At 39.5% G+C, this 15,187-nt stretch overlaps 1 protein-coding gene across 2 annotated transcripts in view; it reads right to left on the bottom strand.

The window, feature by feature from the left end:
• MROH2B (maestro heat like repeat family member 2B) overlaps positions 1-13,377 on the bottom strand; it is a 74,346-nt gene extending 60,969 nt beyond the window's left edge. Inside the window, exons 1-7 of one of the 2 annotated variants that reach the window (XM_070774720.1) lie at positions 13,201-13,377; positions 12,714-13,030; positions 11,465-11,526; positions 9,285-9,395; positions 7,886-8,045; positions 6,692-6,790; positions 3,154-3,308 (exon numbers count right to left, since the gene is read on the bottom strand). In XM_070774720.1, the coding sequence (XP_070630821.1) occupies positions 3,154-3,308; positions 6,692-6,790; positions 7,886-8,045; positions 9,285-9,395; positions 11,465-11,526; positions 12,714-12,741 (615 nt within the window). In that variant the 5' untranslated portion in view covers positions 12,742-13,030; positions 13,201-13,377. Of the gene's footprint in view, positions 1-3,153; positions 3,309-6,691; positions 6,791-7,885; positions 8,046-9,284; positions 9,396-11,464; positions 11,527-12,713 lie in introns of both variants that reach the window. The other variant, XM_019982685.2, reaches the window with a different exon arrangement.
• Positions 13,378-15,187: the final 1,810 nt, after the last annotated feature.

The following is a 15,187-nucleotide window of genomic DNA, read 5'->3' as shown; positions in this document are numbered from 1 at the left end:
ATGAGCCAATCAACATAATTAAGGTTTAAATAATTTTCACACAATAGTAGGATATAAATTCTATTCAAGTTCCCACAGACTAAATTTTTTTAATTAAAAATTTTTTCATTAAATGTTTAATTTTCTTCAGTATTCCTCTGAGTATTATTATTATTCTGAATAATATTATTAAACATCATGGTGCTTAAAATGTCAATAATCTAGAAAATTTACTTATAAGTTTATTTTGCAAACAACGTGGATTTTTTTCTTTTTAAATGAACTTTCACTGGGGCATAGTTGCTCTACAATATTGTGTTAGTTTCTGCTGTACAGCAAGATGGATCAACCATATGTATATCTCCTTTCTTTTGGACTTCCTTCCCATTCAAGTCACCACAGTGAATTAAGTAGAGCTCCCTGTGCTATACAACTAATGAGAATATACTAACAAATTAAAAATCTCCCTGACATGAAATATTCTTTGATTCCATATCACTTCAACCCCACTGTTATCCTCACCCAATTCTCCTTCTCTTTTCTTGCTTGCATGTCAAAGTTTATTGAAGGAGTGGTCTGCGTTTGCTATCTCCACTCCCTGCTGCTGCTGCTGCTGCTAAGTTGCTTCAGTCGTGTCCGACTCTGTGCGACCCCATAGACGGCAGCCCACCAGGCTCCCCCGTCCCTGGGATTCTCCAGGCAAGAACACTGGAGTGGGTCCCATTTCCTTCTCCAATATCCTTCCATTTATTTCTCAGTCCACAATACTCCGGCTTCCACATGACATGAAAAGCGAACCCGCACAAAATATAAATGTAATGTATATTGATGATAACAATTTAGAAAACACAAAAATTAGGAGGAAGCAGAAAACATAGTGCCCAGAGTACTCATGGATAGGCACTATTTGGTATGTTTTTAATATGTTTTTTCTTTACTTGACTTTTTCTTTTCTCTCTTTTTCTCTATGTATTTTAATTTCTTAGAAACTGACATCATTCTTTAATCTATAGTTCTAAATTCAGCTTTCTCTACCTAATATTATATAATTTTTATCTATTAGCTAATTTTTCCTATAGAGCAAACCATCTCAAAAGTTAGTGGCAGTCACAGAAAGGAATAAAATTGTGTCATTTGTAGTGATGTGGATGAACCTGAGTCTGTCATGCAGAGTGAAGTAAGTCAGAAAGAGCAAAACTCTTTGCATATTGTATATTGTAATATACAATGCAATAATATTGTATATTAACACATATACTTGGAATCTAGAAAAATGGTGCCAATGGACCTATTTGCAGGACAGGAATTGAGATGCAGATGTAGAGAACAGACTTGTGGGCACAATGGGGGAAGGACAGAATTGGATGGATTGAGAGACGAGCATAGACATATAGACACAACCTTGCATAAAACAGATAGCTTTGGAGAAGCTGCTGTATAGCACAGGGAGCTCAGCTCAGGGCTCTGGGATGACCTACAGGGGTGGGATGGGGTGGCAGAGAGGTTCAAGAGGGAGGGGATATATGCATATACATATCTGATTCACGTTATTATACAGCAGAAGCTAACACAACATTGTAAAGCAATTATAAGCCAATTAAAAATTAATAAATTTTAAAAAGCTTAGTGGCTAATAACAATAACCATTGATTTCACTTAAGACTGTATGTCAGCTGAGAGGTGGTTCTACCACATTTCCATGCAGTGGACACGTTTCAAGATTTTCCTTATTTGAGCACCATAACAATGGCCTCTGTAGATCTGCCTTTGCTTTTTGAAAATCACTCCTTAGTTTCTAAGATCTCATTCTTCTTAAGTCCTTCCAAGTTTTCTTATTTCTTAAAAAACATCCTCTGTAGAATTAAAGGCTCTTTATTCTGTTGGCCAAGATCACTATTTGGGTTTCTTTGTTTCTGCCTGTTTATATTTACTTTCCTCACCCTACTTCCCCTCCTCCCACTTAACTCACTCAAGTGCCACGTTATCCCATCTCCAACCTATGCTTCAGTGAGTTTTCCCCTCTTTAGTGACTGCATGTCCCCAGCAGTAAATGAATTCATAGGCTGCAAGCTCAGTTCTAGTGTCACGGCCTTTCTAGTACTCATCGGGTGTTAAGTGTTTCTCTCCCTGTGCTCTCTTATTACTTTGTGCACCTTCTTATTACTTGCCTAACTCTTGTAGTGAGCAAATTTGAATTGCATTTTGCTTTTCAAGTGGCTTCCATAAAAGACCTCTACAGAGTATTTTAAAAATTTCATGTTCGATAATGATTTCACCATCCCAGCATGTTAAAAAAAAATAATAGCTCAAAATATAAAAAAGAAACTAGAGAAGGTAGCTAAATGTTAAATCTTTTATAATATAGCAATAAAGAAATAAAATTTAAGTTAGCTTACTTAAAAAATTATAGCAATTAAGCAAGATTAGGATGGGATGCAGTCCATGGGGTCACTAAGAGTCGGACACGACTTAGCGACTTCACTTTCATTTTTCACTTTCATGCATTGGAGAAGGAAATGGCAACCCACTCCAGTGTTCTTGCCTGGAGAATCCCATGGACGGGGAAGCCTGGTGGGCAGCCATCTATGGGGTCGCACAGAGTTGGACACGACTGAAGCGACTTAGCAGCAGCAGCAGCAGCAGCAGCATGGGATTATATATATGAATGAACTTTGTAATCTATTCTTTATAAGGCATTACACTATTATGAAATGATCAGCCTCATTCTTTAGATGTCATTTTAATTCACTGTGATAGTCACAGACACAGCAAATTTCTGTGGACTGGTGTTTTTCCTAATCAGTGATTCAGTCCAAATATGGGTTATGATATAGCTAACATTCCATATATTTTGCTCATTTTAGATATTTATTGTTCTCTCCACACATAGGTATGTCAGTTCCATGACAGTGGAGATTTGGATCTGTTTAATCTCTGCTGTATCTCCAGTATGTGGAATGATATGACATGTCATGGGGACTCAACAAATATTAGTTGAAATAAACAAGTAAATAGTGATTTGAAACAGGAAAAACAAAAGACTTAATAAACCAGATAAAATACAACCCATCACTTTCCAAAAGAACTAAGATGAATTATCATGTTAAAAAGAGAAGAGGAAGTTCAATCGGGATGCGAGGAGAGCTAGCTGGAGTCATACTGAGCCCCACTCACTTGTGTGGGCGAGGTCGTGGAGGCCCACTTGTCCATGATATACCGGAACAGCATGAAGATCTTGTCAGAGAGGCGGTTGGCATCTAATCTGGGATAGGGGAAATCTCTCCAGTGGTTGACATACTTGTAAATGGCTCTGCTGAACTTCTCTAGGGCTGCATTTAAAAACAACCACAGACTGAGAAAAGTATCAAGAGGGGATGGGCCATAATATAATCTGAGAAGAGCGTACTGATGATTAACAAATGTGTATTAATTTCTATAAAATCTATGACAGTACCAAATTAATTTATAAAAAAGTGCTCCAGCCACTTTAGTGAAATGTAAATTAAAACCATAATAAGATACTGCAACATACCATCCGGAATTGCTATCATTTCAGACAGTCATTGTCAAGTATTGACAAGACTAAGGTACAGCTGGTATTTTGACATTTTGCTAGTGAGAGTATGAACTGCTGCAAACACTTTAGAGAAAGGTTTGACATTATCAACCAAACTTGAACGTGCTTTATCTTGGACTCAGAAATTCTGCTCTGAGGTATACAGCCCTTAGATATGCATACATATAGGCACTAAAAACTTGTACAAGAATGTTTCTATTCACTTTTTGGTAACAGCTTCAAACAAAAAACAATCCAAATTATTTGTCAACAGGCAGGATGGAAAAACTATCATACAGACGTGTAACTGTAAACAGAGGTGAAAATGGACTCCATGGACCCAAAACAACATGCATGAATCTCACAAACAGGTAAAGTTAACCTGTGGTGTTAGAATCCACAATTGTGGTTACTCTTGGAGAGGATGGAGAGGGTGATGATTGGGAAAAAAGATGAAGGGGGCCTCTAAGGAGTTAGTAATGTCCAAAGGTTTAACCTGAGTGGAGGTCAAATGGAAGGCTGACTTTGTGACAACTCAGCTCTTTGTATACTTATGGTAATTATGTTTTTCTCCATGTATATTTTACTTTAATAAAACTTAAAAATCTTGAGCCTGCAATATATCGTATATATTTGCATCAAGTCATTACATAATTGTTTTTTCCTTCAGCTCCGCATGCTATCCCTTGTGTTAGATAGTAAAAAATTATAGTTTACTCTCTCAAGGATATGTCACACAATACTATGGAAAAGACGCCGAGTACCTTAGCTTTAGAACTGGTCATTTATTGGTTTATTCCTCCCCCTCCAGACTCTCTCATGTAATCTCATGTTGCTGCTGCTGCTGCTGCTAAGTCGCTTTAGTCGTGTCTGACTCTGTGCGACCCCATAGACGGCAGCCCATCAGGCTCCTCCGTCCCTGGGATTCTCCAGGCAAGAACATTGGAGTGGGTTGCCATTTCCTTCTCCAATGCATGAAAGTGAAAAGTGATGTTACATTTTCTCAAATCTGCTTGTGGTATACATACCTTGTTTGTTTGTATTCTGAAACAACAAACACAACATCTGTTTCTTTGCTGATTGATTGCACAGCTAGGTGGATGGCTATTAAATTGTATATATTTTCTTTATAGTATAGACATTTAACCTTAACTGGCAGTCAGACAAAAGTTGTTTTAGGACCAAAGAGCAATTAGATAACTTTATAATACACAGATAAGAATTCCCTTATTCATTGCATTGTGATTTCTGATTTTATTTTCTTTTACCTTCTTGGTTATTAATACTGGAGGTAGAAATGCACTTAGAGGCACCAAATGTTGTTTTGCTGGAACACAATGTTAACTGTGATGATAAATAGGGAAAATAAAAAAATATTGAAAACTGCTAATCTAGTATAGTAGTTTGAGTCCTTGACTTAGACTGTCATACTTCACATCTTGTCTCTGTCAAGTATTGGCTATGTGATTGCAGGCAAGCTGTTTAACCTTTCTAAGCCTCAATTTCTCATCTGTAAAATGAACTGAAATTGTTATCCGCTCAATGTAGTAACTGTGAGGGTTAAATGAAAGAATAATCTAAAAATACCCACGGCAGTACCCAGGTAGATAGTAAATTCTCAATATTTATCAGGTACAAATCTTACCTTCACTGAGGACAGACAAGAAGAAACAGGCAAAATAGAACAGAGAAGACTTGGATGATATGTAAAGAAGACATTTCTGACAGCATGGGCCTTAAAATACTATAAAATAATAGTCACAGAGATGTCAGTGGTGGAAGGAATCTCAGCAGTCACTTCATTTGTTGTTTTAAGAGGTGAAATTGAGGTTGAGAGAAGGACAGAATCACCTGATGGCTCAGTGACTCATCAGAGGAGAGAGTTCAGGTCTTCAGACTCATCCAAGAAACCTCTTATTGTTCAAAGAATGCTTTTTCCAGGAACTGAAGGGCATGCCATTCTCTGCAGACTGTTGATTACTATAGATGTCTTTCAGTTTTGGGGTAGAAGGGACTTGTGATCATAGTTTGTATACCCATTTTCCTTGATTTTATGATTGCTTGTGCTTTTATTAGATTATTTACTTATCATTTTCACAATATTTCATTACAAAGAGATACCAAAATTTAGCCCATCTTTTTGGGCTCCAAAATCACTGCAGATGGTGACTGAAGCCATGAAATTAAAAGACGCTTACTCCTTGCAAGAAAAGTTACGACCAACCTAGATAGCATATTGAAAAGCAGAGACATTACTTTGCCAACAAAGGTCCATTTAGTCGAGGCTATGGTTTTTCCATAGCCTTGGTCATGTATGGATGGTCATGTATGGATGTGAGAGTCGGACTGTGAAGAAAGCTGAGCGCTGAAGAATTGGTGCTTTTGAACTGTGATGTTGGAGAAGACTCTTGAGAGCCCTTGGACTGCAAGGAGATCCAACCAGTCCATTCTAAAGGAGATCAGCCCTGGAATTTCTTTGGAAGGAATGATGCTAAAGCTGAAACTCCAGTACTTTGGCCACCTCATGCGAAGAGTTGACTCATTGGAAAAGACTCTGATGCTGGGAGGGATTGGCAGCAGGAGGAAAAGTGGAGGACAGAGGATGAGATGGCTGGATGGCATCACCGACTCAATGGACGTGAGTTTGAGTGAACTCCTGGAGATGGTGATGGACAGGGAGGCCTAGTGTGCTGTGATTCATGGGGTTGCAAAGAGTCGGACACGACTGAGCGACTGAACTGAACTGAACTGAACTGAAGAGCTAGTAAGATCTCATAATCACTAGGGAAAGTGTGGTCCAGTTGAAAAAGGAGACTAGTAGAAACTGATTATGTAGGACAGTGGAAAGAAGATGGACTGGGTGGTCATATAGATCTGAATGCCACCTCTCCATCACATTGACTGTCATGACTTTGAGAGAAAATCACTTAACTCCCTTGACCCTCAGTTTCTCATCTGTAAAATGGGCTAATAGTACTTTGTAGAATTGCAGTGAGGATTGATAGGGGAAACTCCTGGCAGAAGGCCTTCCATGTGGAAGGCCCTCAGTTAATGGTAGATACTACTACTAGAAAGGACACGAGTAAAAGGAAAAATAAGACATTTGCTCCACTTATAGTCTGGTCTTAATAAAGGGGAAACCGCAGGGATACCCACCAACGCAGAAAGCGCCTTTCATCCTCTCCTCCTCGGTCAGCCTGAGCATGGTTTGCATGGTGAGCAGGGTCATCATCATGAAGGGAATACTCTGGGACACTGCAGGAAGGGCACAAGAGGAATTTCTGTCACAGCTCCCCAAACCATCATCAGTTAACAAGCATTTCAAAGCAGATGAGGTGTGGTGGGAAGCCATTCTGCCCCATGCCCACCCCCCAATGCCAGCCTGTACAGTAAGTCTCCTTCATATGAATCTTCAAGTTGCAAACTTTCAAAGATGAGAATGTGCAATTGCCTGTCCAGTCTCATACGTTAGTTCACGTGTCTGGTATACAATGTCATGTGCAAGTAGACATGTTCTTTACCGTCCAGTACTGTAGACAGTACAGAAGTACATAGTCTTTATTCCAAGCCCATCATGTCTGGAAGCAAGCACAAAAGCTGTGGTGATGTAGCTTGGGATTACTGTACTTTTCAAGGTACTGTACAGTAGGATTAAAATATTTTCTCCATATTTTGTGTTCATTTTTAATGTATTATTTGTGTGAAAATTATTATAAACCTATTACAGTACAGTACTATACAGCCGACCATGCTAGGCTAACTTTGTTGGACTGAACGAACAAACTGGACTTACAAACATGCTCTTGGAATGGAACTCAGTCACATCTGGCAGACTTACTGTAGTTAGAGCACCTTAAAATAAGGTGCTTCCTATTAGTTGTCTGTACCTGTTGCTTCTTAGCAATTACTTTGGATAATTATTTTGTTAATGTTCATCCCTCCCACCAGAACTTGCCTGTATCCCCAGGGCCTAGCACAGGTGATATGCTAAATAAATAAATAAATATGTTAAATAAAGAAAAAAGCATCCTAGGAAACCCTTACTTCATGTAAGAGTTGAGTGGTTTGCAGAATATGCCTTGTGGAAAATGTGCTTCTGCAAATACAAGGCCAGATGAAAGGAGAGGTGAAGGTGGGAGAAAGAGTCCAGCCAAATTCAGAGCAGCGTGGACCCATGGCTGGAGGGCAGGCCCATCCAAGCTCACAAACAGCAGCCCAGACGGGTCAGTATTTCTTTAGTACCGAAGGAAGTAGGAGAGACACTCCCCCTCTGCTGTTTGCTCCCACTTGGGTTTAGACAATTACAATGATGGTTTCCCAGGGAAAATGTGGAGGCTATTCCCTCTGTACCGTAGCTGGTTGCCAGTTCAGCCAGGGCAAGCACAACGAACTCGTTTGGTAGCTCCAGAATCCTGAAGTTACTTTGTACTTCATACATTACAGAGTTGAAGTCATGTGCAGCAAGAGACACCAATACCTCCCCAGCTAGCATTCTGATTTCTCTGAGGATCTGAAGAAGAAAAGGAAGATAACAATAACAGCCAGCATGAATCAGCAGAGGGGAAATAGTTGACATAATATTTATAAGTTCTCTACCTTTTCAATTGAGGGAGAACAGGCTGTTACAAACCCTGTGTGGAAGACTCTAGGGTAGATGTCAGCAGCTGGGAAGCGGATGTGATTCAAAAGCTTCTCAAAGCCAGGTTTTCATAGAGTTCTTGTAAACTCGAGGCAATGCATATTTTCTAGCTAATTAATCAGGTACCATGAACTTAAGATTTACGTTTAAGTGATATGAATTACTGAAGGGAATGGAGAAAGAAAAATGGGCTGGGAGTCCAGAGCTTTGAGTTTTAGTATTGTCCTGATCTAATTATCCTTAATGTTGGAGATATTTGGAGGGGCCTTTGCTTTTGGTAATGGTGAATGAAGTCAATTTGATCCACTTTCCTGCTGAGGAAAAGAAAAAGTGCTGGGCAAGATATTAAAAAATATACTCATAGAAACATCAAAGACAGTCACAATATAAGGTGGAATGAATTACTGAATTGAAATCTGGACAAGACTGGAAATCCAGAGATGTGAATTTTGCCTTTGGGACTGCGTTGCAGCTTTTCGGGACAATAGTCAGAATTCAGGGCCAACCAAGAGCGAGACCCTGGTCATCCTATGTTTTAAGAGCTGCGTTCATATGGGAGGTTAAATTGGCTCTCCGGGGACTAGAGTCCAACCTTGAGTTACGGAAGTTGCCCAGAAAAATCCCAAGCCTTGAAATTAGATTGCTTGTGCCTCGGCAGATAAACAAGTGAAAATCCTTTCTGGAAGGAAATAATGTAAGACTCAAACTACTTCTACAAATAATTTTTCAGACACAATGCCTAGTATACATGGACAATTAGGCATATGAAGAGATAGGAATTCACATGGGAATGAAGAAATTTGGGTTCTAGTTTATTCATTCTGTTGATAGATAGCTGTGTTACTTTGCAAACAATCTCTCTAAGCACCAATTTCCTCACCTAAAAGTGAATGGGATATTACTTCTAAAACTTTTCGAAGCTCTACCTTGGTTTCCTCATCTGTGATGGGGTAAATAATATCCAGGTTACCATGAAAAACAAATAGAAGTGATCTATGGTCCTTGTAGTGATGTAAAAAATGTTTATGGATGTCTACATGGGTGCAGTTGCGTCACATAAAGACCTGTTACTGGCCCTGACACTGATGCATCATTAAGGATAAAACTTACATTGTCATCTCTCATGTCCTTAGAAGCATAATAAATCAACCTTTGGACAATTGCATCATCCAAGATGTCGGTATTCTGAATAATGGAAGCGAGATGACCATAAATGTCTTCCTGTGAACATACAAAGTTATACACAGAAATTTGAGTTGCAAAGCTAAAAGAGTCAGAATATATCCAGATGAATAATACCATTAAACTAAGCAAAGTATCTACGAGATTTTATATATCTGATGATACCATTAAACTAAGCAAAGTATCTACGAGATTTTATATATCCTAATTGAGGCTTCCTTAACATAATATAGGCTTCCTAGATGGCACAGTGGTAAAGAATCTGCCTGCCAATGCGGGAGACCCAAGACACGTGGGTTCGGTCCCTGGGTCCAGAAAATTCCCCGGAGTAGGAAATGGCAACCCATTCCAGTATACTTGCTTGGAAAATTCCAAGGTCAGAGGAGCCTGGCAGGCTACAGTCCATGGTGTAGCAAAGAAGTGAACATGACTGAGCACACATGCACTTAACATAATATGCATCTTTAGGAATCAAAGGCTTATAGGTAAAGCGAAGTTCATTCTAAAACCTGTTTTAATATGACCATATTTCTAAGGCAGTATCTAACTGAAGGCAGGAATGGGTCACTTGACATACTAAAGTCTCTCGAAATCCTCTGTTGTAGGGCCCTCAGAGCAATGGAAATGCCCATCACCCTAATTGTTGCTTTTACTACCAAAGAGCACCTATAGCATTAAGGAATATGATGTCATTCCCAAAGAGGCTGAAAGTTATGCAACTTGTTCCTAAAGGGGATTTGTAAGCCCTTATTTCATCTATGCCTTTGTGGAGGAGAAGTTGTGAACTCCTTTCCACAGAGCTGCAGCCTCTGGGAACTACATGGCTTGAGCAGATGTTGTGTGTGAGGGCTCTTCTCAATCTCTTAGATGGCCACAAGGCCTTTGGAAGATGAGAGACTGGTCTTCTTAAATCTCCAAGAGCCTCAGGCATGTTACCTTGAGGTACTATGCCTGTGTTTAAGGTGTGAGATAACTCACTTTGCATACAGGATTCTAATATGGAGTCAGGGTTGAGAACCACTGGCTTAAGAGATAAAGGTGTAGGCACCGCCCTTCACAGGGAGGTTACACTGAATAATGATTAGGAGCATTATTTTGGAATCAAATGGGCTTGTCTACTGTTCTCAAGCATGTTACTTCTCTGGGCCTCACTTTTCTTAGCTGTCAAATGGAAATAACAACACCTATATCACAAAGTTGTGAGGAGTGAGCATAATACAATGCATTATTGTTTGGAAAGAATCAAGTGCCCTAGATAAGTGTTCTATGAAAGATAGCATTGTTATTTTACGAAAGGTTATTGAAGCCAGAAAAACCTTCAAATCTCAGAGAAATTCATCTCTATTTGTGGAATAGCATACAGATGGGTCGTTGCTGTTGTTCGCTGTTCTGTCGCTAAGCGCTGTCCTTCTCTCTGCGACCCCATGGACTGCAGCACACCTGTCCTTCAGTGTCTCCCGGAGTTTGCTCAAACTCATGTCCATTGAGTCCATGATGGACACACCGGTCATCCTTTGTCGCCCCCTTCTCCTGCCTTCAATCTTTCCCAACATCAGGATTTTTTCCAGTGAGTCGGTTCTTCCCAGGAGGTGGCCAAAGTGCTGGCGCCTCAGCTTCAGCCTCATTCCTTCCAGTGAATACTCAGGGTTGATTTCCTTTAGGATTGACTGGTTTGATCTTTGGGAATTTTCTCATAGGAGCCCTCAAATTCCTTGCAGGTCATTTGGTCCTGTCCAAAACATTCATAAAACATTTGGTCCGCACCAAAAAATGTCTGCTAACCCTCAGAATACACAGGAGTAGGCTCTAACCCACGTGGTTGTGACTCTGGCATCCCCCTCTTTCCACATCTATCTGCATAAGGTTATGGAAGGGGACATTCTTTTGCTAGCTTCTACAACCGGATACTCTGAATCCTCAAATGCCAAGTGTCATGGTGGAAACATTAAAATGACTTCTATGAAAGTGCATTTTCTGAAAAACTGAATACCACTTAAGAAGCCAGAAAGAAAAGAAGAAGTTGAAGCAAAGAAGGATGCAGATGAAATGTTGCAATAACTGGACTAGAAAAAGTGAATGGGGAAGAGATTTTTCTCTCTTTTCCTTACCTTGCTAATATTATCTTCCTTGTTCAGCATGCCAAGAGTGAGGTTAATATCTCCCAAAATCTCTAAAAATGGATGGGAAAAGAATTAAATATGGCAAAAACCAATACAACATTGTAAACATTAAAAAAAAACAAAAAACACATGCTGAAATGCCCTCCTGTTAATTACTTTGCAGTGTTCACTTCTCTCTCCTTCTCTTTCTCTTCTCTGTCTCTCTCCTCTCTCTTCTTCTTTCCTTCTCTCTCCCTTTCTTTTCTCTCTCCCTCTCTCCCTTCCTCCTACTTTTCTCCTCTTACCTCTTGACTGCCAGCTCTTTGATGGCAGGAACAGTGTCATGTATATTTCATATACTTGACAATAGAAGATGCTTTGTATTTTTTCTTCAAAACCTAAATTAAACACGTAGGGGAAGACAGAAGATGCTATGTCCCAATTAATCCCTCCAGTCATGTAGGTATCACACTATATCCTCTTCAGCAAGGCTCCCCTCTCAGATTCCATGAACTGAGCCCCTTATGCCTGACTTGAGTAGGGGAAGGCAGGAGTGTGATAGAGCTGGTTATTTTCTACCTCCTTCCTCCGTGCTCCCCTCCATCCTATTTATTCACATCCTCTTTTTCTCTGACTTCCCTTCTGGGCCTGCCAGCTCTTCTGGTATCATGCTCATGCAACCTTGTTCTTTTCTAAAAATGATCCAAATATTTTTGACTTGCACATTCCAGGCATTATTTGAATAAAGCACGTTGGAAAACTGAAAAGACATATTTGAGTCAAGGGAACTGAGAAATTTCACACCACACGGCAAGTTGGTAGGAGGGATCCTTTTGGATGTAATGATTTTCCATAAGCCTCCAAATCAAACAACATCACCCTTTCATATAGTCGTTTTTGGCAAAGCAGAATATTTCCAAAGGACTCTGCCAGCACTGAAGATTAAACAAGAAATTGCCTTTGTGTTGTAGGCACTTTCTCTTCAAATAGACTATACGTTTCTAAAGAGGTAAAACACAATCATCTCTCAGGCTCCCAGTCCTTCACTGGTCCTTTATAATTATAATTTATAATCTGGTGATTTTTATTATTTTGGAATGAAAGGAGAGTGGAGAGAAACAATCTTACTTTAATATAATTTTTCATAAAACCTTTCAGGTATACAGATCTCCCTAAATCATGCTCACTATTCCCCACCATATGTATATGGTCACACAGACACAAAATATCTAACTCCTCAGGGTCCAGTGATGCTTACCTGCAGATTCGTCCATGTCCTCAGCCATGTCTTGGCTGTTTCAGGCTCTCTAAGAGACAGCACCTAAGTATCAGAAACAGTAAGGCTAACAAGTCCAAGAAACAGGTTTGCAATTTTCTCACATAAGGGTCTCTAAATGAAAGTCCGTCCACCACTCGATTGGCACAATGCTCTGGAAACTTCCAGTGATGGGCTGCTGCTGAGGAAGATGATGCTGTATTCTACCACTGGGACATTTTCTTGCTTCTGAGCTCCTGCTGACCAACAAAATGGCTTCATCTCACCAAATAGTGTCCTTTTGGTGGAGACCAGAGTATCTGAGAAGGAAGAAATTAGAGACTGAAACTCAAACCATTTTGGTAGACCAAAGGAGTTCTTCTCCTTAAACATGGGTCCATTGATTACAAATTTGGAAATTGTTTTCAGTGGTCACTTTACTGGCCTGGTGTTGGTCAAAATTTTATGGTGACCTTGTTGATTGTTCTACCTGGTGAAAGTCAGTCACACAAACTAGGCATGGTCAGTGGACTGGAATGCTCACCACGGGCAGTTGAATGGAATGTCCAACTGACAGCAGAAGAGCCCAGACCTTCTCAGCCTCCCTCCCCATCCCCTCTGTCACTGACTTGATCTGGATACTGCCCTCACTCCAGGCTCAGGCTTTTTTCCTCTGACTTCATTCTCTCTTCTTATTTTCAAGTCATTCTTTATCCAGATCTCTTGGCTATAATACTTTCAACTTTACTAGTACTTCAGTCTGTTCTCCACACACCGGCAAACTTAAATCTATTCACAACTTTCAGTGTATGTCCAGATTGTATGTTAAGGTGGTAGATGTCAGAGGAAGTGGGAGTGGGGTACCAGCAGTCTGTAGGTCTGAGTGTGAAAGGGGCTGAGGAGAGGGGCCCAGGACAAGTCTCAGCTTCTGCTGCTTCTCCAGCTATCTTCCCTTCATTAAGGATATTTCAGATTCCAAGGCTGGGTGCTTTGGCCTAAACCTTTGGATTCATTGTCCTTCTTATAGGTATTTTCACTCTGGATCTGTTGTAGAGGTCTTCAGTAGGCTGGTGATTAGAAGCATTTTCAGCTTCCCAAGTCAGCATCACTCTTAAAGTGTGGTCCACAAGTGTGTTATATCAGGAATCACCTGTTGTCCTTATTTAAAAATGTCCATCCTTCAGGGACACCTCATACCTGGTAAATTACAAAGGGGCTTGCAATTTGTATTTTTAATGAGTACCCTGACTGATTCTTAGGTCTACTAAAGTCTGAGAAGCACTTGCCAAGATCTTTGTGCAATCACCCATTAGTGGATAATTGAAAATTTAGCACTTACTTGGAGGCTCTTCATTGTGTTTTGGTGAGAATAGCAGCTGCTCATCTTCAGAACAATGACTCACTCACCCATTGGAGGATAGGCTAAGAATTAGTGGGTCAGAGAGGTGATGAGGTGATGAGAGGAAACTGGAATCTCTTAATGTCTTATAGCAAAATGAAAATGTTAGAAATGATGTGCTTTTAGAATCTTAAAGAACACTGTGAAACAGAATCAATACTAAGACAGTGATTCAGCTGATTGTTACAATCAATTTCTTATTCTTTTCATGAATGGTGGCAAATGATTTTTTTTGAGTGTCTCTACATAAAGATTTTATTGATTTCACAGAGATTAGGGAAGTTAGGAGATGATTGATTTATACTGACTTTGTAATTTATTCATCAGGGCAATCAAAACAACTTTTTGTTAAATGTTCTTTCAGATAAAGCAATTTACTCATAGATCTCTCTTTTCATAAAGTAGTGTTGCAGATATATTTAAAAAAAAGTCATTTTCCTATTATTTCCTACTTTTTGTGCTAGACTAGCACAATATGGGTTTGATTTCTCTGAAGCCCTAGTAGCATCCTAAACCCTAATTCTCAAAGCTAATGGGATGGCATGTGCTAATTAATGATGTATTGTTTCTAGATGTTTGATTGCAGGGGAGTTGATGTTCACCTTGCTAAACAACTAGGGTGTCTCTCTGGGTATGGTGTAACCATCCCCTTTCAGTGTGACTTGTCAAATGATACCACTCAACCCTATGTGTACTATGGGAGCACTATGTTCCCAAATGCAGTGTTATTGGACAAGGATATTAATAAGGCAGTAAAGGAAAAATATAAGGCTATGTGAGGATACGTGAAAATAATATAAAAATATTATAGAAATTAAAATTTTATGAAAATCAAATTTTAAATTTTTGTGGTTTTAATGGTTTCATTATAGAGCACAATTCCTTAAACCTTAACACAAATCCTTTTGTTCTTTAAATGAAATATTGAATCTTATAAAAGATATCAAAAATGAAATTTAGGCTCTGAATTTTTGTTAGTTTCATGATATAAGCCTAATCCCTTGTACTCTAGCACCCAGAGGGGCAAGAAATACGAGTTGGTAATTTCACAGACAAATTAAATATGCCTTAGTTTCCA

This window comes from Bos indicus, chromosome 20 (genome assembly GCF_029378745.1).
Source record: "Bos indicus isolate NIAB-ARS_2022 breed Sahiwal x Tharparkar chromosome 20, NIAB-ARS_B.indTharparkar_mat_pri_1.0, whole genome shotgun sequence".
In the NCBI taxonomy this organism is placed as follows: Eukaryota; Metazoa; Chordata; class Mammalia; order Artiodactyla; family Bovidae; genus Bos; species Bos indicus.
This window is presented reverse-complemented; position numbering and strand designations above follow the sequence as displayed.